The sequence below is a fragment of the Strongylocentrotus purpuratus genome, unplaced genomic scaffold (genome assembly GCF_000002235.5).
Source record: "Strongylocentrotus purpuratus isolate Spur 01 unplaced genomic scaffold, Spur_5.0 spur5_scaffold_5, whole genome shotgun sequence".
In the NCBI taxonomy this organism is placed as follows: domain Eukaryota; kingdom Metazoa; phylum Echinodermata; class Echinoidea; order Camarodonta; family Strongylocentrotidae; genus Strongylocentrotus; species Strongylocentrotus purpuratus.
In genome coordinates, this window is record NW_022145611.1 from 45,015,669 (window position 1) to 45,043,385 (window position 27,717).

Genomic DNA, 27,717 nt, shown 5'->3' on the forward strand with positions numbered 1-27,717 from the left:
AACCGCTGGTTTAGGATATTGCGCGTTTCTGATACACTATATAGTTCTTATAATTAATGATTAAAACAGACCGTGCTGACATTGTGCTGGCCTTTGATCATCATTAAACAGCTGCAGCCCACGAGACCGATGGCCCGAGATTCAACGAAACAGGCACGAGACCAACGGCCCACGAGACCGACATGTCTGTCTCATAGGCCTTCTGGCAACTTTTGAGGTTTCACCAATAGGTCGGTTCTTTGGGATATTCTGCTAATCAGTTTATCTTTTTATCCACACGGTGATGAATGTCAAAGTGCGTGTTTGTTTTAAAACGAAATGGCAGTAATCTAAAATAGACCGACAGTACTTGCAATGCATCAAGTAAAAACAAAATATAAAAAGTATACAGTTTCCCTTCCCTCGAAATATTTGCATGTATGTAAGTACTCGTATCCGGACACCTATCCCCTGGACATCCACCCCCTGGATAACCACCCCCAGTCAACTGCCCCCGAGGACGACTACCCCCATGACAACTACCCCCGGACAACTACCCACTAGGACAACTACCCCCTAGGACAACTAACCCCCGGACAACTACCCCCTAGGACAACTACCCCCGGACAATTACCCACCAGACAACTACCCCTAGGATAGTTGTTCGGGGGTTAGCTGTCCTAGAGGATGGTTGTCGTAGGGGGTAGTTGTCCGGGGGTAGTTGTCCTGGGGGGTAGTCGTCCTAGAGGGTGGTTGCCCTAGGGCGTAGTTGTCCTAGGGGGTAGTTGACTAGGGGTGGTTATCCGGGGGATGGATGCCCAGGGGGTAGGTGTCCTATATAGAACCGTTAGTTCTTCCCAATTCTTGAGACCATCAACCTGTTAAGCCTGAACATAGGCTTTTAATAGTGGTCCCCGGTCTGTTTTTCTAATTTTGTATGAATTTGTTTTTAAAGTACCTCGTATTTTAACCTAAAAATGCATTAATGTTTGCATATTATTCAAATTCAAGAATGAATAAAAGCATTTGCTATGCCAATGCTTTTGAGGTCGTGTTGTACGTTATCAAATAGAGGTAGACAATAGAGGTCATAAACGAAGGCAAAACACATCAAGAAACATATGTCGCGAAATTCTATACAATACTTCTCCACACATTAACAGAGTCGACTCCGACATGCATACAATTAACAAACTACAAGAAATACATGTTCTTTATCATATTTTAAATAAGGAAAGAATAGTGATTATGAATTGGTTTAATGACTTCTCTAAATAATTCTTCTTTCAGCCTTTTGGTGGAAATCTTGCACCAAAACACATGCTATGTTTGTGAAAAGGGCTCACATTCCCAGAAGTAATATTTTATTAATTCTCTGCATTATTTGTCCATCAGGCATTGGTATTATCAGTCTGGGTCATTGGTGCAGTAACAGAGTCATATGTAGGTGGAGATTCGACAGGAGCCGGGGATGCAGGAACGTAGGGTGGAGCAGGGTCTGTAGATTCTGAGGATACACCATCAATATGCGTAGCATTGGTAGCTGACGTGTAAGTAGCAGGAGGAGCGCCCGTAGCTATGATTGTTTGAGAACGTCGACTTCGATAGCAGCAACCGATGATAATACACATTGGTACCACCACAGCAATGGCGACGAGAAAAACCTCCCATCCACCGAGACCGGGTGGCCAACTTACATCTTCATCTGAAACAGCAAAGCAAAAACACTTCATTAAGCAGGGCTCCCACTTAGCCGAGTTGTATTAGCGAGTTTCAGTGAGTTGCCTCAAAAAGGCACTCGCAATAACTCGCGAATAATTCGATATGGCTTAGCGTAACTCTTTACAACATTCCACGACTCTCCTCGAAGTCGCGAGCAGTTCCAAAATTGTGAACATGTTTCGTTACAATTTGAGGTGAACTCGCCTACACTCGTAATATACACGCATTACTTGTAACAAGCTCGCGCTGCACTCTTCATAAGGTGGCGAGTTGCTACGAGTATATTACGAGCGTTAAGCAAGTTCACTTCGAGCAACAACGAATCAGCGAAAATTTTGAACATGTTCAAAATTTTCACTGATTCGTTGTTTCTTGAGTTGAACTCGCTTACACTCGTAATTATACTCGCATTACTAGTAACAAGCTCGCGCTGCACTCTTCATAAGGTGGATAGTTGCTACGAGTTATGAAGAGTGCAGCGCGATCATGTTACGAGTAATGCGAGAATTTTACGAGTGTAGGCGAGTTCACCTCGAATTACATGTTCAAAATTTTGGAACTGCTCCCGACTTCGAGGAGAGTCGTGGAATGTTGTAAAGAGTTACGCTAAGCTATACCGAATTATTCGCGAGTTATTGCGAGTGCCTCTTTGAGGCAACTCGCCATAACTCGCTTATACAACTCGGCTAAGTGGGAGCCCTGCTTAATCAAGAGTTTAGCTTGTAATTTCTTCATGCATCAAAACATTCCCTTCCTTGGAGTATGGACCAAAATGAAATTGACCAAATTTCTGCAAGAATTATTTCAAAAAACAATTCGGTTGAAACATGACCTTGTGATCTGCCGTGTAAAACGTTACAAATCTGTGTATTATTTTGACTTATAGCCACATAGATTCGAGCGTCTGTTGTGTACCGTGTGTACCCACTGTGTCACTTCAATGGTTGTAACCTCGTATTATGCCTGTGACTGTAATCAGAGCAGGCGCCAGTAAATTAAACGCAATGTTTGCACTGCTCACCTTGCATTCATTTAAAGAAAAAAAAAAATCTCTCTCAATATGCTCGTCAAAGACCACACCCAGTCACTGACGCGTCAGCAAATGACGTCTCGTAACTTACATTATGCCCAGTAGAAAAGATGCGTCAGTAAATAACGTCTCGTAAACATATGCATAATGCTCGTTAGACACGACGCGTCAGCAAATGACGTCTCGTAAACATATGCATTATGCCCGTTAGACACGACGCGTCAGCAAATGACGTCTAGTAAAAATATGCATTCTGCCCGTTAGAAACGCGATATAATTTGACATAAAACTGCGTCAGTGATTGCAGCGGTCTTTGACCCCGAATGAACGAGTGACAGCGTACAAACATTGATTGCTAAATGAAGCACAATGAATTAAATAACAGTGGTATGGACTAATTTCCGTCATAATGCTTGATAGCAGAGTTATACGAATGTAGTATATAGAATTCAATCCATGATAATGTTGAAGTATAACAGCAATACATAATACATAATAATGTCTGATCGGCTTCTCAACGTAATTGTGATTATCTGTCTGGTCGCGATGGGCAAATCAACGATTCCTACTTACCTGGATAATAGTCATCTGGATAATAGTCATCCGTCTGATCCATATAGACGCATCTGGCTGTAGCCACGTTATCCCTTGAACAATCGTCAGGATCAGGTTTACCCCATGGACCATGTCTGCATTCATATATCTTGTCATGGTCAAAACCATATAAACCGGAGTATCGGGGACAATATGACAAGCGGAACCACATTGGACCATTTGACGTGTATTTCCCATCGTAGTTACTTAAGCTACCGCCCATTGTTAAATCCGTATGACCGAGCTGACTACAAAGGATCTAATGTTAAGTTAGAAATAAAATGATATGCTTTATCATAAAATAAACTATATGAATCAGAAATATTATATGAACATTTGCAAATTTAAAATTGAAATTTCTTTGCATATCCAAAATCTTTTATACCTTCTTTACATACACGGATTTTTTTTACGGATCGCCAACTCGTAGTCAGTCGCAAGCATCCGTTAACTCGCTGGTATCCGTAAATAACTTGTAACAACTCGCAACAACTCGCAGACACTCTTAAGGATCCGTGGAAGGAGAGGCGTAGTTTTTGACATGTCAAAAATCTTCTTACGATTGACCCACTTTGTCCACGGATAAATTTTCCCTTAAATAACTTTTAACGATCCATAAGTATCGTAAATCGCTCGTAAACCGCTCGCATCAACACTTAAACATCCGTCAACTGCTCGCAAGAATCCGTAAATGACTCGTAACAATATTCTTAACGACTAGTTAGGGCCCGGCCGTGCATATTTTTTTTTACACAACTGTTTAGCCATTTTCGCGAAAAAAATCCAAGAAGTGCTCTGGTGAAAGAGTCTAAGTCGTCAGCGCACTATGTGCAAGCACGTACACCCAGGTCAGGGAAGGGAATATGATAGAAAGGGGGAAACAAGGATAGTGGAGAGGATATGGAGAAGGAAAACAAGGAAATACAAAAAGTCATAAGGAAAGAGAAGAGGATAAGTCAAAGAAAGAACATAGAAATACATAATTGAAGAGCTAAGAGGATCATAGATCTAGACTCAGGAAAAACAGGGTTTCAGGAGAATGGGAATCTATCAGATTAAAACAAAGAAATACATGACGAAGGAGAAACAAAGAAATACATATACAAAAGAGAAGAGGTTAGAATAAAAGAGAACAAAAGAAATACATAACGAAGGAGAACGGGGGGGGGGGTGATAGATTGAAGGAAAAAAAAGAAATAATATGGCGAAGGAGAAAAGGGATAGATTGAAGAAGAAAAAAATACATGACAAAAGAGAAGACGATAGATTGAAGAAGAACACAGAAATACACAAAGAAAGAGAAGAGAGGATAAATTTAACCCGAAAAAAATAAGAGTATGTATATATAATGTAAATAGAATATGTACAGCTCCAGCAATCCATACAGTAATGCTAGACTCTGTCTCTAGTCGTTTGCACAGTATATTTGACTGAAGTGGCTAAACAGTTGTGTAAAAAAAAATATGCGTGACCCGCCCCCCCCCCCACTCAGTGTTATTTAGGGTACGCATAATGCGTGTTCCAATCGACCCCCCCCCCCCCTTTTCAGCAAAAGTCCGGTGTGTAAAGTCAATACGGGTCTACCTTTTTGTTTTGTATACGAGCCTTTTTCAGCACCCCCCTTTTCAGCAAAAGTCCGGAGTGTAAAGTCAATACGGGTCGACCTTTTTCTTTTGTTACGAAAAGGACATTTTGGTAACACCCAAGGGTCCGTCCGTTCTCGGAGTGGGGGGGGGGGGGGCGGGAGTTAGGGTTAGTTTACGATTTGTTTACGGATTATTTACGGAATATTACGAGTGCTTAAGCGTTGATTACGATTTCATTCGGGTCGTGTTACGATGGCTTTACGGATTGTTACGAGTTATTACAAGCATTCAACGTGTTGTTAGATAAATATACTTTATGTATTCTTACGTATATTGTTTACGATTTGGGGAAAGGTGTAAAATCTGCAATATCGTAAGGAATCGCAATTACTCTTAGCAACACGCAAACAGCTCGTTAAATGCCCGTAAATTGCTCATAGTTATCCGTGACTACTCGTACTAATCGTTGAATTTTGCCGTATATATACATCGTAATAACCCGTAATAAACCGTATATAGCTCGTAAAAACTCTTAAATCGGTCGTAAAAGTGGCCAAATCGTAAGGATCCGTGAATTGTGCGATCCATAAGAAAAATCCGTGTATGCATGTGAAGGGGTGTTATGTAACTCTCATGTTTGAAAATATACCTATGTAATTATTTACATTACTTGCACTAAAATGTTATACAAGGTGAACAATATTAAAAAAAAGTCAAATTAAAAAAAGGTATGCGGGCTATTTTTATTGTTTCATAATAGCAATACTTTCCCCTCCATATCTAAATTTCTATTGTGAAACAACATATCGAGCTGGAATGTAACTACAGTCGGTAAATTTAAAACTCGTTGGAAAATGACATTGTATTGAACGAAAAAACACATTTTACATTCTTAATTAAGAAAAAAGAGCCTCATTTCCTTGACCAAAGCAATAAACTCACCTCGTGTTGGTAAAAATAAGAGTCGCAAATTGGACCCCATATTCCATCATGATATATCTCAATGACTCCATAATTTCTATTGATCACTCCGTTCTCATCTCTGAACCTCACGGGGTGGTTTGCTACACTCTCTGTGGAATCAAATATATGAAATAATTATGAACAGAATGGTTCTACATCAACCCTCTCATTCCTTAGATAACTTTTCAGTACTTGAAGGTATAGACCGGTTCTGGTCATGCGATTGCATTGTGAAAGAAACGTTGTGTAATCGATCAGAAAAGGTTGATCATCTAGCATATAAGTATTGGTGTGTATGGCAAGGTTCTGGAATCATCAAAATGATAAGAAATTTGGCCCAGTCTTGGTACAGTTAGACAGTATGGACGGCCATGCATTATGGCTCAAGGCATGGGCACACAGAGGATTTTTTTAATGTTGGGAACCGGGGAAAAATGCAATAAATTATTGAAAATTTATTGCATTTTCTCTGTTTTTTATTTATTGAAACTGCCCCCTACCCTAGCCCCCGCTGCGTACAGTCATGGTTCAGTGACAAAGCAATGGCCTCGTAACTGTGAGGCACCAGGATCAAAACCGTGTCGATGTGCTATATTAGTGCCCTGTTGTGGGGCATTAATCCCCATTACTGTCATTTATGACTTAAGGGCGTAGGTCCCCTAGTTGATAAGCATAGTAGCATACACATGCTTTAGCAGTCACGCAAAACACACATTGGCAAATTATTATTCAATAAAAACTGAGAATGTATACAATTATCCAGATCTATTATTTTTAAATTATTTTTAAAATAATTCCATAAATTGGGGTAAAACAAAAATATTCCAACTATATGAGCGACAGTGTATATCATTTCAGGATATTCTGTGTATGCTATACAGTATAGGCTTGGGTAGAACTCACACAAAACCTGTGTATTTTAGTAATAATAATAATACATGACATTTATATAGCGCCATTATCCATTCTAATTAAATGCTCAAGGCGCTTCAAAATATTAGGGAATTCTTTACATCATGACAAAGGAATCGTGTACATTTACATAAGAACAAAAAATGAAAATTAAAACATGAATTCACCAGAGAGGTGTTGATTTGGGCATTCAAAATTTATAGAATTGTAAATTACAATAGTTTATAGTTACATACAGTTAACAACTAAATCATTCATACCTTTACAAAGTTTTGTAATTTTTTGTTTTGTTTTGTAAGTATGTGAAACATTGATTAGTCCCGATTTACATTTCTTGAGAATTCCGATGAGAAAATGAAGCTTACATCTAAAAGTAATCAGCAAAGGCCCTTATTCAAACAGTCCACCTTTCATTCTTGAGTTACGACAAGACACTAACAACATAACACTTTCCATGGGGGTATAAATAATTTAGTTGTTGTCGAAGAAAAGTGTGAAATTCGCAGACAATAAATGATTTAAGCAAGAAAAGAATAGGAACAATAAGTGACTCTTGAAATATGGTAATCCGCTCGTGAGATACATCATTGTATCACACTAAAGGCCGTCCAATATAGTATCTTTGCATAAAACAATATTTGTATCGATGTTGTCAAGAATAAAATTATTAACATAGTTCAATTCAGTTAACTTTATTTTACATTCAACTTTTTTAAACAACAATATAACATTCAAAACATAATAATATAAAATGCAATATATATAAAATATTTAATGAAATGAGAACAAATACAACAATACTAGTAGTACACTGGATAATCAAAGAATATTTACCATATGGAAAACAGAGTGCACTGACTTCATCACGCTCAATTCGGGTTGAATTAGGTCCGCTCAACTCTAGTATGTAGCAATCAGTTATTTTCATATCATTGTCACCACATGATATATCGTCTATAAGAATTGGACGCGAAGAACGAGCAAATTCACTCCTGTAGGTGTAAAAGGCACCTGCATATCCAAGATGGCGACAAACTGTATAACGGTCTATAGACGAATAGTATCCTGCAGCTACGTAGCCCCACTCGCCTTTAAGAAAGACTTCTAGACGACCTTGCTCAGTGAAATCACTCCCAACCATTCGTAGGTCAAAGTCTAAATCGAAAGAATTATGAACACATAGAACGAAAAAAGTAAAAATTAGTATCAAATCATCAAATTAGAATATTCTATCGGAAATAATATCTCTAGTGATATTCGTTTGTATCTTTATACGTTTGTATCTTTATAATTCTCCTAGTTCCGAGGATGATCACAAAATTTTTCCTCACATCTCTGTTTCTGCCATCCTAGTACACTCTTGCAGTGTCAATCCACTCCATGTCTCAATTTTCCTTCGAAACTAGTTCTTCTTTTTGGTCTTGTAGAGTAAGGGTTAGGATCATCACATAAGCCATATTTCAAGCAAAAGTACCACACAAAATTTGGGGCTGAAATGTAGAAGTATCGCAGGAGTTGTCAGACCTCATCGAAATAAGATAAACTAAATGTAACGATAACAATAACAGTGGTCACATCAGACCGATAAATTGTTGTGATGCTGTCTATCGAGGGGCACAGGCTTTCTTCTGACCTGACGCCACATCGAGGGTGTAACATTTTTGGCTGTCAGAAATTATCATTAAGGTCTGTCCTCAGAAAGTCAGTGCATGGCTAAGAGATCTCAACGAGAGGACAATGAAATGATATAACGCCGACCTGATGAAAAGAATTGATGATAAAACCACCATCACACCGAACTAGTTCTCAGTACGTTCTGGAAAATGTTGCTAAACGGGCTCAAACTGTGTGCAAACGGAGTTGAACCTAATAGCACCTGATTACGATCTGTTTAAGAACTTCATTGACGGGCTCAGACTGGCTAAACGGGAGAGTGCTCTAGAACTTTGAGCCTGTTTAAAATTTTCCCTGTCCTGCAATAAGACGGAGTGACAACGTACTTAAAACAAGGAGGACGTTCTTCAAACGGAAGGATTGCCGTACTATGAACGGAATTGCTGTACTTCGATCATACTAGGAACGTGGTACAACGTGCTGTGGTCGAGCATCAATATTATTAGCAGCAGCCCCGGCCCCCCCCCCCCCACTCAGGTTTCAAAATGACCGCATGCGTGTTGCCAAAATGTCCTTTTCGTAACAAAAGAAAAAGGTCGACCCGTATTGACTTTACACACCGGACTTTTGCTGAAAAGGGGGGGGGGGGTGCTGAAAAAGGCTCGTATACAAAAGAAAAAGGTCGAGCCGTATTGACTTTACACACCGGACTTTTGCTGAAAAGGGGGGGGGGGGGGTCGGTTGGAACACGCATATGCGTACCCTAAATAACACTGAGTGGGGGGGGGGGGGGGGCCGGGGCAGCAGCTAAGCCCCCATCACACAAGTTCTCACTACGTTCCGGAATCGTCCTAGAAAGTCGTAAAAACGGGCAATGGTCGGGGTAGAATGTGTAAATAAAGTCTTCAATACGTCCATCTCGTCTGCACCCCGTCCATTGTCAGTTCACATTTAGTTCAGCTCGGGTTAATTTGCTATTTCCAAGCAGTCCAAGCCCATCCGTAATCAATTTAAACCAGTTCTTAACTCGTTCTAACTCGTTCACAATACCTCCAAACCATTCTAACTGGTTCGTAACACGTTCCTAGTAGGATCGAAGTACGGCAATTCCGTTTGTAGTACGTCCATCTCGTTTTAAGTACGATGTCACTCCGTCTAGTTACAGGACGGGGAAAATTTTGAACAGGCTGAAAGTTCTAGAGCACCCTTCCCGTCCAAGCCAGTCCGAGCTCGTCCATGAAGTTCTTAACAAAGATCGTAGATAGTTGCTACTACGTTCACTCCGCTTGCACACAGTTTGAGCCTGTATGGCAACATTTTCGAAAACGTAGTGAGAACGACTTTGGTGTGATGGGGGCTTCACTTGAATGTCTTGATTTGCAAAGCACGAAGCGTTGAAGTTGAACGGGAATGAGGAATGGCGAGAACGCGCTGGGTTTATATAGCCACCGAGCCAGGACGGGATTGCACACGCTATTGGAGCGCGTTCGAACGCACTAAGAACGAGATGAGGACGAGTAGAACTGTCTCTGAACGGGGTGGTCGGGTTAAAAAAAAACTAGTTAGAACAAGTGGCAAACCAGTTAGGATGGGTTTGAACGTATTGGAAACGAGGTAGAACTAGTTAATAAAGGGTTAAAACTGACTACGAACTGGCTTGGACTGCTTGGAAATGGCAAATTTACCCGATCTGAACTTGATATGAACTGACGAAATTAAAGTATTGAGGACTGTTTATGAACGAACTAGGATGATATTGTAAACATTATTTACACATTCGGTCCCGATCACAACCCGTTTTACAATTTTCTAGGACTGTTCCAGAACGTAGTGAGAACTAGCTCATTGTGTTGGGGGCTATTATAAGGCATGTACCGTCTCGGTTAATCGGGTCCGCCAGATCAGTGTCATTTAAGCCCCCATCACACCAAACTAGTTCTCACTACGTTCTGGAACCGTCCTAGAAAATCGCAAAACGGGTTGTGGTCGGGGCAGAATGTGTAAAAAAAAATGTCTATAATACGATCCTAGTTCGTTCGTAAACAGTCCTCAATATGTCCATCTTGTTTGTCCCCCGTCCACAGCCAGTTCATATTAAGTTCAGATCGTGTAGATTAGGCAGTTCAAGCTAGTCCGTATTCAGTTTAAATCCATTATTAACTAGTTCTACCTCGTTCCCAATACGTCCAAACCCATTCTAACTAGTTCGCCACTTGTTCTAACTAGTTTTTTTTTAACCCCAGCACCCCGTTCAGAGGCAGTTCAATTCTTCCTCATCTCGTTCTGAGTGCGTTCGAACGCGCTCCTAGAGCGTGTGCAATCCCGTCCTGACTCAGGAGTTATAAAAGCCCAGAGCGTTCTCGCCATTCCTCATTCCCGTTCAACTTTAACGCTTTTGGCTTTGCAGATCAAGACGTTCAAGTCAAGCACCTATCACACCAAACTAATTCTCACTACGTTTTGGAAAATGTTGCCAAACGGGCCCAAACTGTGTGTAAACGGAGTGAACGTATTAGCAACTATTAACGATATTTTTAAGGACTTCATGGACGAGCTCGGACTGGCATGGACGGGAAGGGTGGTCTAGAACTTTGAGTCTGTTCAAAATTATCCCCGTCCTGTAACTAGACGGAGTGATAACGTACTTAAAACGAGATGGACGTACTACGAACGGAAATGCCGTACTATGAACGGAATTGCCGTACTTCGATACTACTAGGAACGTGTTACCACATGATGTGGTCGAGCATTAACGAGGAAGAACGCGCTGGGTTTGTAAAGCCCTCGAACCAGGACGGGATTGCAAAGCACGATAGAAGCGCGTTCGAAACGCACTAAGAACAAGATGAGGACGGGTTGAACTGTCTCTGAACGGGGTGGTTGGGTTATAAACTAGTTAGAACAAGTTCCAAACTAGTAAAAATGGTTTGGACTGCTTGGAAATACCAAATTTATCCGATCTGAACTTGATATGAACTGACTGTGGACGGGTACAGACGTATTGGACGTATTGTGGACTATTAATGAACGAACTAGGATTGTTTTAGAGACATTAGTCCAGTCCGAGCCCGTCCATAAAGTCCTTAAATAGGTCGCAAACGATTGCTATTACGTTCAACTCCGTTCGCACACAGTTTGAGCCCGTTTGGCAACATTTACAGAGATTTACAGAGATTCAGTGAACAGAGCAGCTGGCGGGGTCGGTAAAGTGACGAGCCTCTTTGTTTATAAATAACTGCATCATCTCGAAATGGTGGGTGTTGTAGAATACCCATATAGCTAAGTTTAGTTGAAATCCAGCTAATATAGTCCAATCATTATTGTTCCCTATAGATTCGAGCTCTAGAATTCTAGCTTACGGACTGCATGACGGACTGCATGTCAGCAAAACATGAATTTCATCTGTGGTGGCATACAATGCTCTTCAACTTTGCCAATAATAATTTGTGCAATAAATTAAGATGTCGAAAAAGCTTCGTAGTAAAGAGTAGAGTCTCTAGGAGGAGGCCTACGTAGTAAGAATTTATGATGTAGAACCTCCATGACGGTCGGTAAGATTAGTTTAGTTTACACCTATATAGGACTTACTTGAAGTAGATTCAAACCTTTCATTTTTGTATTGATCGGTCAATAAGAAAAAGAAAAAAAATCCTGGGAAGCACTGAATAAGCTTTCAGACATGGAAATCCGATTCCTAAGATTCCTAAGCTCGAGTCACCCTAAATGACAAAAACAGATTTATAAAGGGATCCAACATCAATATCAGCCAGATTTAGAGAAAACTGACTCTTCCTGAGATGCCAAAGTGAAATAATTTCACAACTGCTCTTATTGGACCACATTAAGGCACGAGAGATCGCCTGATAATGAATTGCATAGATCATTTAGAGACAGACACTGGTTTAGCACATAACTCACAAAGATATACAAAAATAGAACTGATTGGGAAAGACTGTCTAGTATGATCGACCTTGTAGTAGTAGGATTTGATAAACAACTGAGTTTTGATAAGACGTATTGGTTTATCACAGTCATGCAAGATTCTCACCTATTGGTGGTCCGCAGAAAACTTGTGCTATGTGATCAGGGTTACATTGGACATCATTTGACTTTAATGTATACACACAATCTCCTATCTGCTCTTCAGTTCCGTTACAGTGATAGTCCAAGTAATAGATGGTTCCAGATAATGGTCCAAGTGAAACTGGCTTTTCACTTCGTCCATACTGGTATCCTAGCTGTCGACAGGTCACATCTGCTTCTTTATCACTCCAATCAGGATCACATATCAAACCAAGTTCAGATCTATTTCGGTATTGAACTACACCTTCATAGCTGCTAGATCCACTTAGGAGTCTCACAACGGCCGAAGGATCTGTATTGTGAAATAAAATATAAATAGAAAAGGTCGTTTAACATAGGACTCAGATGTTAAGTAGTTTTTAGCATAAAAATGTCATATTAATTGACCTACCATTACACACAACGCCTGCACCATAGTTCAGGTTGGCATCACAGTTTTGGTTGTTGGCCCATCCTAAAGATTCACAATCGGCTAAATGGGTCTCAACTCCTTGACATTTCATGTCGTCCAGTAGAAAAGGTCCATCGCCTCCCTCAAATATTTTCGTGTTCCTTGCTCCGAGAGGGAATCCAAGTTCTCTACATGCAACATGGGCATCATCAATGGTCCAATTGGTAGAACAGATTCTTCCCCATTTACCCCCATAGTAAACTTCAACGCGGCCTTCATCGTCAAAATCGCCGTCTACAAGTCGGGTAACTGTAATTCAAGATGAAAGAAAAGAAAGGAGCTGTCTTGTAAAACAGACGGATGGTACATACAATTTATTTGAACAGACCTCGTGTTTTCATGGGAATATTTCTTTGATGTGTCAGTGTACGTTACAAGGTAATAGATCTCTAGATGAAATATATGCTAGTGTTCTCATTATAAGGTATTATTAACCCTCGAATTCCTCGGAAAGACTATTGGCATGATATCCTTGAATCAAACTGAATTGAAAGTCACTCGCAATTTCTTCTCACAAAAGTATACAATGTGTTTAAAAATCTAATCAATACTGTTTACATCGGAAAGTAGGAGAATTCAAGAACAATGAAGGTTGTGATGAGAATGTCAGGGACAAATAGAAACAACAAATACTTTTCCTATACTTTTAATGGACGCATTTGTTAGCATTCATTTCAATGACGATCAAAATATCACGTTGTATTGGCTGAGCAACAAATGGTTTAGAGCAAACATCTCCCGATGAACCACTCGTGTGCTAAAAACCATATGTTAGTAGAGGTACTGAATTTGGCCAAAGTGATCAATGCTTCAAAAAAAAATTAAAAGAGATGTTACTTTCTTTGTAAATTAAATGAAATAGACAGGATCTGTAACTTCATTGGGATATGTTATCATATTATAATTTAATCTTGAAAATAGCAATAGACGATGTTTTAATTTAGGAGGAACTTACGTCCCAGGTCGCATGTTATTCCTGCATCCTCGTCATGAGTACAGTCGTGAATTCCCCATTCGTTTGTTACAAGACAGTCTCTTAAATGTCGCTTTTCACTTTCACAATCGAGTCCATCAAGAAGAATAGGACCAGATCCCGAACCAAAGACTGGCAGTGTGTTGGGATAATCTACGTTGACTATGGCTTCTAAAGCATCTGGGTATCCTAGCTGTCTACATGCTACTCCTGCATCGGTGTTATCCCATCCATCGTCACATATTGTACCCCAGTCTCCAGATTCTCCCAGAATCTCAACACGACCCTCTCCAGGTACATACCCACCGGCTAGGCGAAGACTTCCTGTGCATGTACATTGAATACAAACATATTAAAATATACTGAATTATTGTATTCCATAATGAAATATATTGCAAAAATAACTAAAACGTACAATTTCTTATAATTTAGAGGCACAACCGCTGCAAATGGATCTTTAATACAGAACATGGCCAGAACATAATTACGACAATGCAGAACCAGTGTCATACTGTTCAAGATTGTCTTCTGACATTCACCAGGTGCATCAAGTCAAGGAACTCCATTTTGTGTCAGGTGGAATCTTCACTATATTGCATAATATAGAGTTTCTTTCTTGGCTCTCCCAACTCTGCCTCTCCAAAGTCCATACATTTTTTACATTATTTTGTGCAAAAAGTTCACTTTCTGGGAGTATTGACAATTCTTAGCCTACGGTGCCAAAGCTGTATCGACAATATAGAGAGCAGAAGATGACTCAAAAAAGAAAGAAAAAGAAGGCATTGTTTTCATCTTTCTGTACGACACTCTTGATCATCTTTTTTTCTCCTCAATACTACTGTTTTTAAGGACCTTATTGAACCTTACCCTGACTCGTGCACACGGCACCAGCATCTCTTGAATGGTCGCAATGTGTAACATCAACAAGGTCATATTTACAAGTTGAAAGATTGCTCTCCATTCCATTACATTCCATGTTACTAAACAGGACGACATCTTGACCTTCACCGTACTGTCCCGCTACCAATGCTAGGTCTGCTCCACTGTAATTCAGCTGCCGACAGACAACACTCGCGTCCTCGATGCTCCACAGGCTGTCACATATAGAACCCCATTGGTTGTCATAGAAGACTTCAACCCGACCTTCAGATTCATAGATACCACCCATCAGACGAACAGACCACGGGGCTACATCAAAGTGAATAGAAACAGCATCGATCTTATTATGTGAATAATCGTGCGAAACAGTCTTAAGAAGGCAAAGGGCTTCGAATCCCGACCTTCTGGATCAGTATCAACATGCATACCACAACATCTTTAATGATTTTAAACAAATGTAATCACTATTATTACACCTTAAACTCTTTCATTTGTACGGTACCGTGAAGCAGCATCTTACTCCCTGTCTAGATCTGTTTTGCTTTACCTCAACAAGTATACAATTCTTGATTCATAATTCTGATAGAGCGAATGTTTAAGTTCTTTCACCTTTTATCAAAGTTTTAGTAAGATAGAGAATGTAGCCAAGGAGGTGGGCGGCGGGGCGGTCAGCCCCCCAAAATGCCAAAAGAAAGAAGGGAAAAAAAGAAACGAGAGAGGAAAGAAAGGGAATGGAGAGGGAGGAAGAAAGAATGATGGGGGGAAACAAGGACATCGCTCTTCCTGCAGACATGAATCTACAGTGAGATAAGTATTGTGTATACATAATTATGGCCCAGTCCTTTTATGAGATTATGGCTGACCTTCCTCAATACCGATCCGAATCGCCAAAAAAGTCATGAATTTTTGGATGTAGTAGAAAATAAAGAAAGGGGAAGTGATTTATTTTCTTTCTCACAATTTTTTTCAAATTATCATTTTTAAACAAGAATAACATCTGTTTTTCACGGTCAAAAATGTATTACGATTGGAAATAATTATGCCGCAAATTACTTTCTTTTAAAATATATATAGAGTAAACCAAGATTTGTTTTTCCTTTGGTAGATCTGAATGGCTGTTAATTTGTTTGGTATTTCACCTTGAGTAGACCTTCCTCTCTTACGCTAACTAGCCCTTTTAACCATAGGCTTTTAAAATATCAGGGGCGGTAATCACGGGGGGGGGGGGGGGTTCTAAAAAATATGAGTGCATAGAAAATTATAATTTAAGGCTATAGACCACACTATATTTCAGCTCTATGATGCTCTAACTATTCAAAAATCAAAACTATTCTCGATTGATCACTATTGTCCCTCGCATAATATACTTTAAATTTAAATTAAAGAAGATCTGTTAACTGTGGGATGCACAATTATCGTACTTAGGCAGATATTCCATTGTTTGTTTACAAGAGCTATATAGTGAGGGTCTTTACTACGAAATTCGAGAATCGGTGATTCAAGGTGGAGCCTTCTCCCTAGGATAATGTTCAAGGGGGTCGTTCCTCGATATTGGTCTGAATCATGTTTTAAAGCTGCCAATTGCTATAGGAGAAGAGAGAAAAGGAGGTAGATAGCAAACTCAGACTTAAAATAAAAACTTATACAGGTGTGCTTAAATGCAAGGTTCCAAACTACAAAACGTGAACATTTTCTAGCCAATGAGATATCTAATTTCACACATTAAAATGTAAAAGTTTTATACCCCCCTCGGGGGGGGGGGGTGGGCAGGAGTATACTCCTTTCCCTTGATTCAACGGATTATTCCTGGCTCTTAAAATACTGGCCCATCCCCCTAATTTTGTGCGCACTCCGCTTGATTGCTTCGATATAAGATTTAACAAAATGAACTATACATTAAATTCATATTAAAGATATATGAAACGGGGTATCAAAACAACAATAATACCGACAAGTGCACATTTTCGTTTACGATTTAAATTGATGATACAGCTTTCATGCTTCATGTGAGAGGGGGGAACTGCCCTCCTTCCGCAGCTTCAATATTGTCATAATGAATAGCATGCAGGCATACAGACAGGGATCGATAAAGACTCTACACGCTTATTGCTTTGCGCACTTTACTTACACGTATACGTAGCATCCATGAGCTGAATATATCAAGGGCCTGCAGTGAGGGCTAATCTAATTATCATAGTGTTATTATAGTGTTAGATGTGAAAACCAGAAAAGAATCAACGACAATGGGTATGATGATGATGGTGATACTGATGGTGATACTAATAATAAACAAAAAAACAATAAAAGAATGAATAAGATAATAATAATACTAATAATACTAATGATGATAATAATAAGAGCAAACAACAGCAACAATACAAGATAAGGATAGGAGGGTTGGGATATTCTACAGGCCGAAATTGCGCCACGGTCAATTCCTCCACTCGTCAAAATAAATATTATTAAAATTGTCAGCCAGCAAAAGAAATCTTGAAATGACTTTTTATTGATTACTGAGCAAGGAAAGCAATCTCTCCCAAGTTTGCAGTTTCCTTTTAAACCATTTGATACATATACCATTGACCTGCACTTTGATGGATATGGTGTTGCATAATGATTGGATGTTGTGCAACCAGAGCCAACAATGTAAAACGGTAGCCATCTTATTACCCCTGCATATCAAACATAGGATTTCTGTAAGCAGTTCTATGTACGTCTTTGTCACTATTTGAATTGAACTGTTCTGAATAATGGCTTGCAATAAAAAGCTATGATTTTGGGAAAGTTGTTATTATTATACAATTAGACACTTGGCTGAATCTATACTGTCAATATGACGTAGTGCCGGACAACTTTCCCATTTCAATTGTTTCAACGAACAAAATGACTAAAACATCAAGTTTAAAAATCTGTATCGCAGGAAGGTCTTTTTTAGAAGACCTATAATAATATTCTTTATCTTGGATAGTGCCCCAAGGGAGAAAGCACTTAGGGGAGAAAATAGCAATGAAAGATAGTTGTGTGCATGACAAACGGGAGAGTTGTACATGACAACGTTTACAATTCAATCTATACAGACGATCTTACCAATTTGAGATTCGCATGAATTTAGTTATCTCAAGGTTTACACTGAATTATCTTATTATTGCTCCGATTTATTTCAAACTTACGCCATTCTATTTTTTTTCTACTTTCGTACAAATGAACTTATTTCAATGGTTGGATTGCCCTTTATCACACACGCATACCGGCATTCGTGTTTTATACCCGGATGCATATATAGTCAAACTGCATCCGCCGGATGGTAAGGTCTAGAACATTGCGTGGAAAAGGAAACTGATACATCCTGTTATAATCAGATCTATACTTGAATCATATTCTGGGTTTATAGTGCTCCATGTATACATCTGCATCTACGATGTCCCAAAGCGCTTTGCAGAAATATCTCTAAGTAAACGATGATAGCGCGGTATGTACAGTGATATTATCACATTAATTACTGCATTTAATGATCAAAATGATAAATAATAACAAATTGAGAGCCGCCATTTCATAATATCACTGTGGATGCAGATAAGTTCTAATCCTACACAATCCATTCCTTGCAGGGGCGTAAATCCCGGGGGGGGGGGGTGGGGGGGTGATGAGTTCGAGGGTCTTAGATTTGGTAGATACTCATGATAATAGACGAGTCGGCAGTCAGGTTTGTGATGATGGTGAACATGTTTATTGAACTACGACGGATACCGGATATATCGGATATCGTATATCGTAACATCCCCCTTCCTCTGGAAAGATTTGGAATCAGTGAACATCACTGATCGATGATTAATGACATATTGCTTTGATAACAATACTTTTGGTAGTATGCAAGTTTTGGTTATTTGCTTCCTAATAAACTTTTTCCAATCAGGTTATATAACATAAAATCTTGATTTGTTTTCAATACGTTTCTTTTGTATTGTATTAACGAATGAGTATTTAACTGTCTATATAATTATATCGTTCCACTTTCAACTTCACAGTTGATCTGCAAGATTGAACATAGTTTTGATATAACTTGATTCCTTTATAAAATGACTTTCCAAACGAAACATGTTTGGGCTAGCATCTGTTTAGACTTGTAAACATTATGCTTGTCATACCACAAATACTGTACAATGATTATACATGCATATGAACAATAAACTTCTTAGACTACATTAAACTAAGCGTCTTCTGTGTTCTTCTTTATCTTCTCTCTTCTTTGAAGAAATTTAAGAGTTCAGTTTCAATCTTCAAACATGTATCTCGCTGGTGTACGGATGTTGCGTCCATATCTTGTTGTGGTTTGCGAGTTTGATGTTGGTCCTTTAGATTGAATGTTCTGAGTTTCTGGTGTTGGCTGATGGTTGTTGCCATTCTGTTGTGGTGTTTCTGCTTGAGTAGATGAAGTGTAGTCTTCGTCGAACCTAACACGCTTTGGAGTAGGGTTGGTTGACGATGGAATCTCCCTCAGGTGAGATCGGTTTCGTCTCAGGATTCCTCCGTTAGGTGTTGATACTTCATACGACCTAGGCTCGTCGCAGACTTTGGATACTTTGGCTGGTATCCAAGTATGATCTTTGGGATGTAGGACTCTGACTGGTTGTCCTACGTGGAGTGGTGGAAGATCTGGACCCGCATGTCGATCGTGCGTTTCTTTCATCTTACTCTGTCGATTCAAGAGATGATCAGTGGTGGTAGATTCTCTTGAAAGATGATGACTTGGCAGTGTTGTTCTGATGGGTCTTCCAAACAACATCTCTGCAGGTGATCTCATGTGACTGTCAACGGGTGTTGCTCTTAGGTGTGACATAGCCAGTTGACTGTCTTGGCCAGTCTGTGAACACTTTTTCAACAGATTCTTGACGGTACGAACCATTCTCTCAGCTAGTCCGTTGGATCTTGGATAGTGAGGTGAAGAGGTTGTATGGGTGATCGACCACTTCCGGCACATGTCCTTGAAGTGCTTCCCGACAAATTGTGGACCGTTGTCGGATACGATCTCCTCTGGTGGACCAAATAGACTGAAGATTCCACTCATCACGTTGGCTACTGCAGCACTTGATGTGTCAGTCAGCTTGTAGACTATCGGATACTTGGAGTAATAGTCAGTGACGAGTAAATAGTCTTGTCTGTTTAGCATGAACAAATCTGTTCCTAGTCTAGTCCAAGGTGCTGAAGGTACATCATGGGGAAGCAACGGCTCTTTCTGTTGCCTTGCCTGGTGTTCCTGGCATGCAGCACATTGCTTTGCGATCTGTTCAATGTCCTTGTTGATGTGTGGCCAGAACACTGTCTCACGAGCTAGTCGTCTCGTGCTCTCGATTCCCATGTGTCCAAGATGAAGTTGTCTGAGGATATCTTCTCGAAGTGTCTTCGGTATGATGACTCTGCTTCCTTTGAAGAGTACTCCTTGAGATACTCCAATCTCATCTCTGTAAGACCAGAATTCCCTTAGGGATGTCGGCAGCTCCTGAAGAGTTTCGGGCCAACCCTGAGTGACTGTCTGCCACAATGACCTAAGAACAGGGTCATTGGATGTTTCCCTCTGGAGTTCTGTTCTCTTGTGTTGTCCGAAGAAGATCAAGTCGATTTGATGAGTGTCTTCTACTTCGGAGCAGATTGATTCCACTCTGATGTCTAGTGGAACATCGCGTGCTTCCTTGGGGTTAGGAAGACGGCTCAAGGTATCTGAAAGAATCATTTCTTTCCCAGGTCGGTACTTGACTTGGCATCTGTATCCTTGTACCTTGATCAATAGTCTCTGTAGACGAGGTGGTGCGCTTCTTAGAGGTTTCTTCCAAATTGTCTCCAAAGGCCTGTGATCTGTTATCACAGTGAATTCCTTCCCGAATAGGTATGTATGGAATCGGACGATACCAAACACTAGGGCTAAGGTTTCCCTCTCTATGTTCGAGTAGTTGGACTGTGCATTGGAGAGACTTTTGGATGCAAAAGCTACGGGTTTGCCATCTTGGAGCAGGCATGCTCCCAGCCCTTTCATTGATGCATCTACCTCAACGGTTGTCTCTTTCTTTGGGTCAAAGAACTGCAGGCATGCTCCCGATGAGACTGCGCTTTTCAGGTTGTTTAAGGCATGTTCGTGATCCTCGTCCCAGACGAATGGAATTTCCTTGTGAAGGAGTTCACGAAGTGGTGCTGACTTCTCTGATAGATTAGGAATGTATGGTGCTAGGTATGTGAATAATCCTAGGCATCTCTGAACATCTTCCTTGTCCTTGGGTGAAGGCATTGTGTTGATAGCTTCAACCTTGCTTGGATCTGGGAAGATTCCAGATCTTGTGTACATGGATCCAAAGTAGCTGATAGCTTCCTTCTTGATAGTACACTTGGAGCTGTTGAACACGAGTCCTTCCTGTTTCGCTGTCTCCATGAGTAAGTGGAGATTCTTGTCGTGTTCCTCCTCTGTTTTCCCGACAATGGCAATGTCGTCTGCGATACATACGCAGCCAGGCACATTCTGGACGATCCTATCCATGTGTTGCTGGAAGATGTCTTGGCTTGTGCATAAGCCGAAGGGTAATCTTTGGAAACAATATCTTCCAAATGGTGTTCTGAAGGTGGTCAGGTCTTGGCATTCCTCTGCTAGGTGTACTGACCAGTATCCAGCCTTTGCGTCTAGCTTGGAGAAGAATTGAGCTCCTGCGAAGATTGGTTGGATTTCTTCCAAGGTTGGAATTTTGTGTGGACACCTTTTCAAGGCATCGTTCAACCTTCTGGGGTCAAGACATATCCGTATGGATCCATCTTTCTTCACAACGGTGGTCATCGAGCTACACCAATCTGTGTGGTTTTCTATCTTTCTGATGACTCCTTGCTTCTCCATGTTATCTAGTTCGGCTTTGATCTTGTCCTTCAGATGGACACTGCACTTTCTAGGTGCATCTATGGTTGGCTCTGCATCATCTTTCAGATGCAGCATTGCTTTCCCGCTAAAGCTTCCTATGGCATCAAACTGATCTGGGTATGTTTGTTTGAGGTCACTAACACTTGTGATAGGTGTATGTGTAGGTGTGTCCTTGTGCATTGTGTGGATTGTGATAATCCCGAGATCTGTGCAACCTAACAACCCTAAGATAGCTGGTCCATTCACGTCTGCTACGTAGAATGTATGTGTATACCATTCTGGACTCTTGTATCTACACTTTATGTCTAGTGTACCAACGCATGGTATTGATATTTCGCCATATGCTACTAGCTTTACTGGTGTACGTTTCACTACTTGCCTCCACTTGTCACCATATATTTGTTTGGCTGTGCGTACTGTGATAGTATTAGCGCTTGCCCCAGAGTCTATCTTCAGATATAGGTAATGCTGACCTGATTTCTGTGGGCATATGATGTCAATGTTTGCAAAAGCTACTGTACCCTTTGAGTTGATCACTGTGTGTGTTCCGATCGTGTGTATGGTGTCAAAATGTTCGAAGTTTGATGGACCTGCTGATTGTTGATGTTCATGATCTGTGCTAGTATCATGTTCAGTGTCCATTTCACTTATCGGTTTATACTTTCGACCCTTTGATTTTGATCGTGATTGGTTACCGTGTTTCGGTTGACGGTCATCAGATTTATGGTCATTGATCTACGATCTGGTTTTCGACTTCGATCGTTCTTAGCCTTTCTACAGAACTTGGCCCAATGGCCCTTTGTGTCACAGGCACGACACACATCGTGGTACGCAGGGCACTGACGAGGTTTGTGGATACGTCCACAGTTTCCACACGTCTTTCGTCCCTGGTTCCGCTTGAATGAATCTATGCTTTCTTTAGCCGGCTCAAGCGTTTCTAGGCATTTTCTGCTCGCCGCAACTGCCTCGTATTTTCGACCCTCTACAAGAATTGCTTCGATTAGATATCCTTTAGGCTGGTCCAATAGGAATTTCTGGAATTCTAGACTTGGTGTTGAGGTGATGACTACCTCCATTATCCGCTCGGCAAGCTCGGATTCCTCAAAATCGCATGTGTTGGCTTTGTCTCTACATCGAGTAACGAATGCGTCAATGCTCTCATCTTGTCTCTGCCGATATCGCATCAGCTCGAGACGATGGACCCGAAAATTAATGTTTACCTTTATTTGTTTCTCAAATAATTTCCACAGCTCTTGTGGTTTTTCTTGGTCGGCCTCTGATAGCCCAGACGCATTGATTCTGCGCAAACCTTCGTTGCCTACAGCGATTTTGATTTTTATAGCCTTTTTTTTGTTTTCAGTTATTTCTTGATCTGCCAACACAAGCTCCATTCTCTGCTTAAATAGCTTGAACTCTTCGGGTAGGTCTGGTACCTCCCAGTTTATCTCTGGATACTTAGTACTCATTGTATATGTCACGTGTGCGTATTGGTTACGACAGATTATATGAATGAGTGTAAATCTTTGTGTTGTTTATCTTAGTGTGAACGGGTCCTAACCGGCTGGTGTTGATAAGGTTCGTACACGTAAACCTGTGTACGCTCTCACACCTGTGTGAATGTCATTAGGTGTCTCATGCAATGAAAATGTTGATCACTCTCACTCAATATGTCCGACAGTGACAATTCCTCACAGGCTCACACACCAGATATTATTGTTAATATTATCTGAAAACAGGTTTAATGTTCACACCTCTGATTTAGTTTAATTTTAGATTTAAACTTTACTAGTTAAGTTATTATGCAGACCCCTGTGTCAGTGATTGAGCACAGTTATAACTTGATTAGGCTATTCTGAGCAGGCTTTATGAACCTTTATATGCTCATACACACATCACCATTCACGTACGAGTTCATCGGGATTATGCAGTAGCATCAGTGTCTCGGTACACTGTGCGGTATGTACGATGCACGTACTATGCATACGAAAAAGTGCGACGTGACAAATCGCTAATCGACGATAATTTTGCTAATTATACTTCCCAACTGTCGTGAACTGGATCAATTGTGTCTTCAAAAATCAAACTTGATTTCGAAGATCCCAGCAGCTGCCACCATGATGAGTTCGAGGGTCTTAGATTTGGTAGATACTCATGATAATAGACGAGTCGGCAGTCAGGTTTGTGATGATGGTGAACATGTTTATTGAACTACGACGGATACCGGATATATCGAATAGAGTATATCGTAACAGGGGGATGCATCCCCCCTCGCTTGAAGGAGGGGGATGGCCTGTACAAATACCCCCCTGACATTACAAAAAAAAATGAGAAAAAAAAGGAAGAAGAAGAAGAAGAAAAAAAATGTGATTGTTTCAATTTCAGCATAATGCATGAGAAATGAGTTATTTTTGTATGTATGTATAATGTTATAGCCTACACGTATACAGTATGTCACGATCATTAAGAGTAGTTCCGCGACGTGCGCGAACAAGCACTTCATAAACTTCAGAATAATTTTTCGTTATTTTGCAAGGTATTATTATAGCCCAGACGTAAAGTGCGCAAGCGCGCGAGCGCTTAAAAGGTGCAATCATGTACAGTAGATACTCTCGTATGCTCGTTCCCTCCCTTTGAAAGCAGCACCCCCCCCCCCCTATCTCAGGACTGCCAACATTTCTGAACCCCCTTTCGCCGGCTTTTCGCTGGCTTTTCCTGCCTTGGAAACCCCCCCCCCCCCCCAAAAAAAAAAAAAAAAAAAAAAAAAATCCGGAACACTGCTAAATGTACCACCTCCCCCCCCCCCTCCCCCCCCCCCCCCAATTTCAGGTGAGCTCTAGTCGATCGAGGGGGACTGGGGGCCAATGTTTTTACTTTTCAAAATAAAATAATCCTGAATGAGCTTTCAAAGCTAGCAGGAATTTCAAGAATTTGATCCCGGGATTTGATCAATTTTTCTATTCAAGATATTTTATAACCCCCTTTTTACATTTCTCAGGAGTCCAAAGAGAGAGAGAGAAAAAACCTACCCCTTTTTTGTCGCGCGAAAAAGTACCCCTTTCCTGGAAATTTTAGGAACGCGCATGCGGTCCCTCCGACCCCGGAGTGTGTGTGTGTGTGTGGGGGGGGGGGGGGTAGATGAAGACTGAAGTTCCACACCTGGCGTGTTCAAGACTTACAGTGGCCGTTTGTCTCTTCAGTTATTTCACGGTAAGCCTGTACACATTCTTATTATTTTTATATTTGAGAAAGGATTTGGCTGAGGAAATTAAAGAATTCATTAGATTTAATTAATAAGCATAGTACATGTACTGCATCATTATATGAATTCCAGAAATTTTTTTAAAGAGGTGTGAAAACTGTGAACGCATTTGATTGAGAGTGATAAATAATACGGTAACTGTTGCATTGCCCAAGTCCTACTCGGTGGTTGTCATTTGTTCATACCTAAAACTTAAGGGACGAGGGGATGATATTTAAGGACTGTAATGCATGTGATGTTTGTGTAGGTCTATGAATGAATGAATTTGTTGTTTATATTGAATGAATTGAATTTAATTCAGATAAATAGGGCTTAATAAGAGTCGAAAACGGTGCAACGAATCGTCTTCTTTCTATAATAATTAAATCAAACTTCTAAGCTTTTCGCACTTCGCGCGGGAAGGGGGAAACTGAATTCAGACAAGGATTAAGAATCGAATACAGTACACCCAATCGTCTGCTTTCTCTAATAATTTAAGGAAATGTCAAGGCTTCCGCGCTTCGCGCGAGAGGGGGAAACTGAATTCAGATAAATAGGGCTTATTAAGAGTCGAAAACGGTACATCGAATCGTCTGCTTTCTCTCATAATTTAAGGAAACGTCAAAGCTTCCGCGCTTCGCGCGAGAGGGGGAAACTGAATTCAGATAAATAGGGCTTATTAAGAGTCGAAAAAGGTGCAACGATTCGTCTTCTTTCTATAATTAAATCAAACGTCTAAGCTTTTCGCGCTTCGCGCGGGAAGGGGAAACTGAATTCAGACGAGAATTAAGAGTCGAGAACAGTACACCCAATCGTCTGCTTTCTCTAATAATTTAAGGAAACGTCAAGGCTTCCGCGCATCGCGCAAGAGGGGGAAATTGAATTCAGATAAATAGGGCTTATTAAGAGTCGAAAACGGTACAACGAATCGTCTGCTTTCTCTAATAATTTAATGAAACGTCAAAACTTCCGCGCTTTGCGCGGGAGGGGTAAACCGAATTCAGACAAAGATTAAGAGTCGAGCACGGTTTAACAAACCGTCTACTTTCTTTAATAATTTAATAAAATGTCAAAGCTTCCGTGCTTCGCGCGGGAGAGAGGGAGAAACTGAATTCATACAAGGATTAAGAGTCGAGTACGGTTCAACGAATTGTCTACTTTCTCTAATAATTTAATGAAACGCCAAAACTTCCGCGCGGGAGGGGGGGTGGGCCGGGCGGGGGGGGGGGGGGGGGGGGTAACTGAATTCAGACAAGGATTAACAGTTGAGAACGGTACGGCAAATCGTCTTCTTTTTATAATAATATAATGAAACGCCAAGGCTTTCGCGCTTCGCGCGTGAGGGGAGGGGGGGGGGAATTCATTCAGACAAGGGTTAACAGTCGAGAACGGTACAATAAATCGTCTTCTTTTCCTAATAATTTAAGGAAACGTCTAAGCTTCCGCGCTTCGGGCGGTAGGCCTATCACCCACACCCCCCTAATGAGCGCGCTTCGCGCGCTCTTTGAGTGATTCGCCTGCTCACTACCGCCCCTCCCTAAAATGAGATCCTAGCTCCGCGCCTGCATTAAAATATATAGCTATGATGCTGACTAAGTTGACGAAATAATTCGTATATTTATGTCGTCGAGGAAAATGACCATTTGCGCATACGCAAGTACTATAGATATTCCGTAGGAAAAACAATTTAGCCTTCGGCCCCGGGTATATCAGGGTTAAATTTGTAAATATTGGGACATTTAATTTCGTCGGTAATTGGGGGCTAGTTTTGTCGGTAATCGTTGGCCTCTACACCCCCACTAAAAAAGGTCTAACGACGCCCCTGACCATTATACATTATTTTCTAAGTGATGGGACTCAAAATAAAGAGTTCGCATCTTCCTGACGAAATACTCAACCTTTATGTTACTACTTGAAAGTGTGTCGTCTTATTTCGGAGTTCGGAGGAGGGGGGGGGGGGGGGGGGGGGGGGAAGAGGACACTCTTTTTTTTTGTGGTCTCGAAATTTGAAAATTTGACATTTTTCTTTGTGGGGGGGGGGGGGGATAAGGTCACCTTTTTTAGGTCAGCCATGGGCATAATTTTTTTTATTTTTTTTATTTTTTATATATTTTTTTAATAATTGAAAATTAAAAAATCCAAAAAAATCCAAAGGGGGAGGGGTTTTTAAGGGGGGGGTTTAGGGAGGTTTACACACATAAAAACACCAACGGGGGGTTCAACCCCAACCCCCCCCCCCCCCCCCCCCCTGCGTACGCGCCTGGTGTCTTGTGTGTTTGTGCGTGCGCGATCGCGCGCGCTTGCGTAAATTAGTGTGGGCGTGTGCTCGTGCTAGTATGTGATGGCTATCGCCGATCATCACCCCCCCCCCCACTCCTCGGTACGTATTTACGCCCCTGATTCCTTGGTGTCTCTTGATTTAAAATATTTACATTTCAGTGGATTATGATCGACAATCAAATGGGAGCTAACTGAAATAAGCGGCTACTCTTGACTAGGGTACTTACTATACACAGAGGAGAGTATACCAGTACATACACGTTCGTGTAAGTGACAGATTTCCCATGGTAGGCCTATACATGCGACATCCGTCTATACTACGTACAGAGTCGTGCATATAGATACAGCTATACATCGAAAACGAGGCACGTACATATGCGCCTATACTTAGCATTGCACTGAATAACCGCACAATATGAAATCAAATATACACTTACCTTGCCCGACTGTATTATTCTGTGCTACAGCATAGTGAGAGACAAAGCATGTCCCTACAATGAGAGAATAATGCAATATATGAA

At 40.8% G+C, this 27,717-nt stretch overlaps 1 protein-coding gene across 1 annotated transcript; it reads right to left on the reverse strand.

Annotated features, from left to right (window-relative positions):
* Positions 1 to 746: 746 nt before the first annotated feature.
* Positions 747 to 27,717, reverse strand: LOC100889832 (scavenger receptor cysteine-rich domain superfamily protein). Its single transcript, XM_030999253.1, has 9 exons — positions 27,634 to 27,717; positions 14,775 to 15,095; positions 13,890 to 14,231; positions 12,875 to 13,183; positions 12,449 to 12,775; positions 7,621 to 7,941; positions 5,854 to 5,984; positions 3,305 to 3,584; positions 747 to 1,684 (listed from the first exon to the last, which is right to left on the reverse strand). Exons 2-9 carry the CDS (start codon positions 15,073 to 15,075, stop codon positions 1,371 to 1,373), a joined length of 2,325 nt encoding a protein of 774 aa, XP_030855113.1. The 5' UTR covers positions 15,076 to 15,095; positions 27,634 to 27,717; the 3' UTR covers positions 747 to 1,370.

Excerpts from the sequence above, each read along its gene's own strand:
- LOC100889832 (XM_030999253.1), bottom strand. The coding sequence starts at position 15,075 with ATGGGTGGTATCTATGAATCTGAAGGTCGGGTTGAAGTCTTCTATGAC. Across the intron at positions 14,232-14,774 it reads TGCCGTGTGCACGAGTCAGG|GAAGTCTTCGCCTAGCCGGT; the intron begins GTAAGGTTCAAT and ends GTACATGCACAG. Across the intron at positions 12,776-12,874 it reads TGCAGGCGTTGTGTGTAATG|ATCCTTCGGCCGTTGTGAGA; the intron begins GTAGGTCAATTA and ends TTCACAATACAG.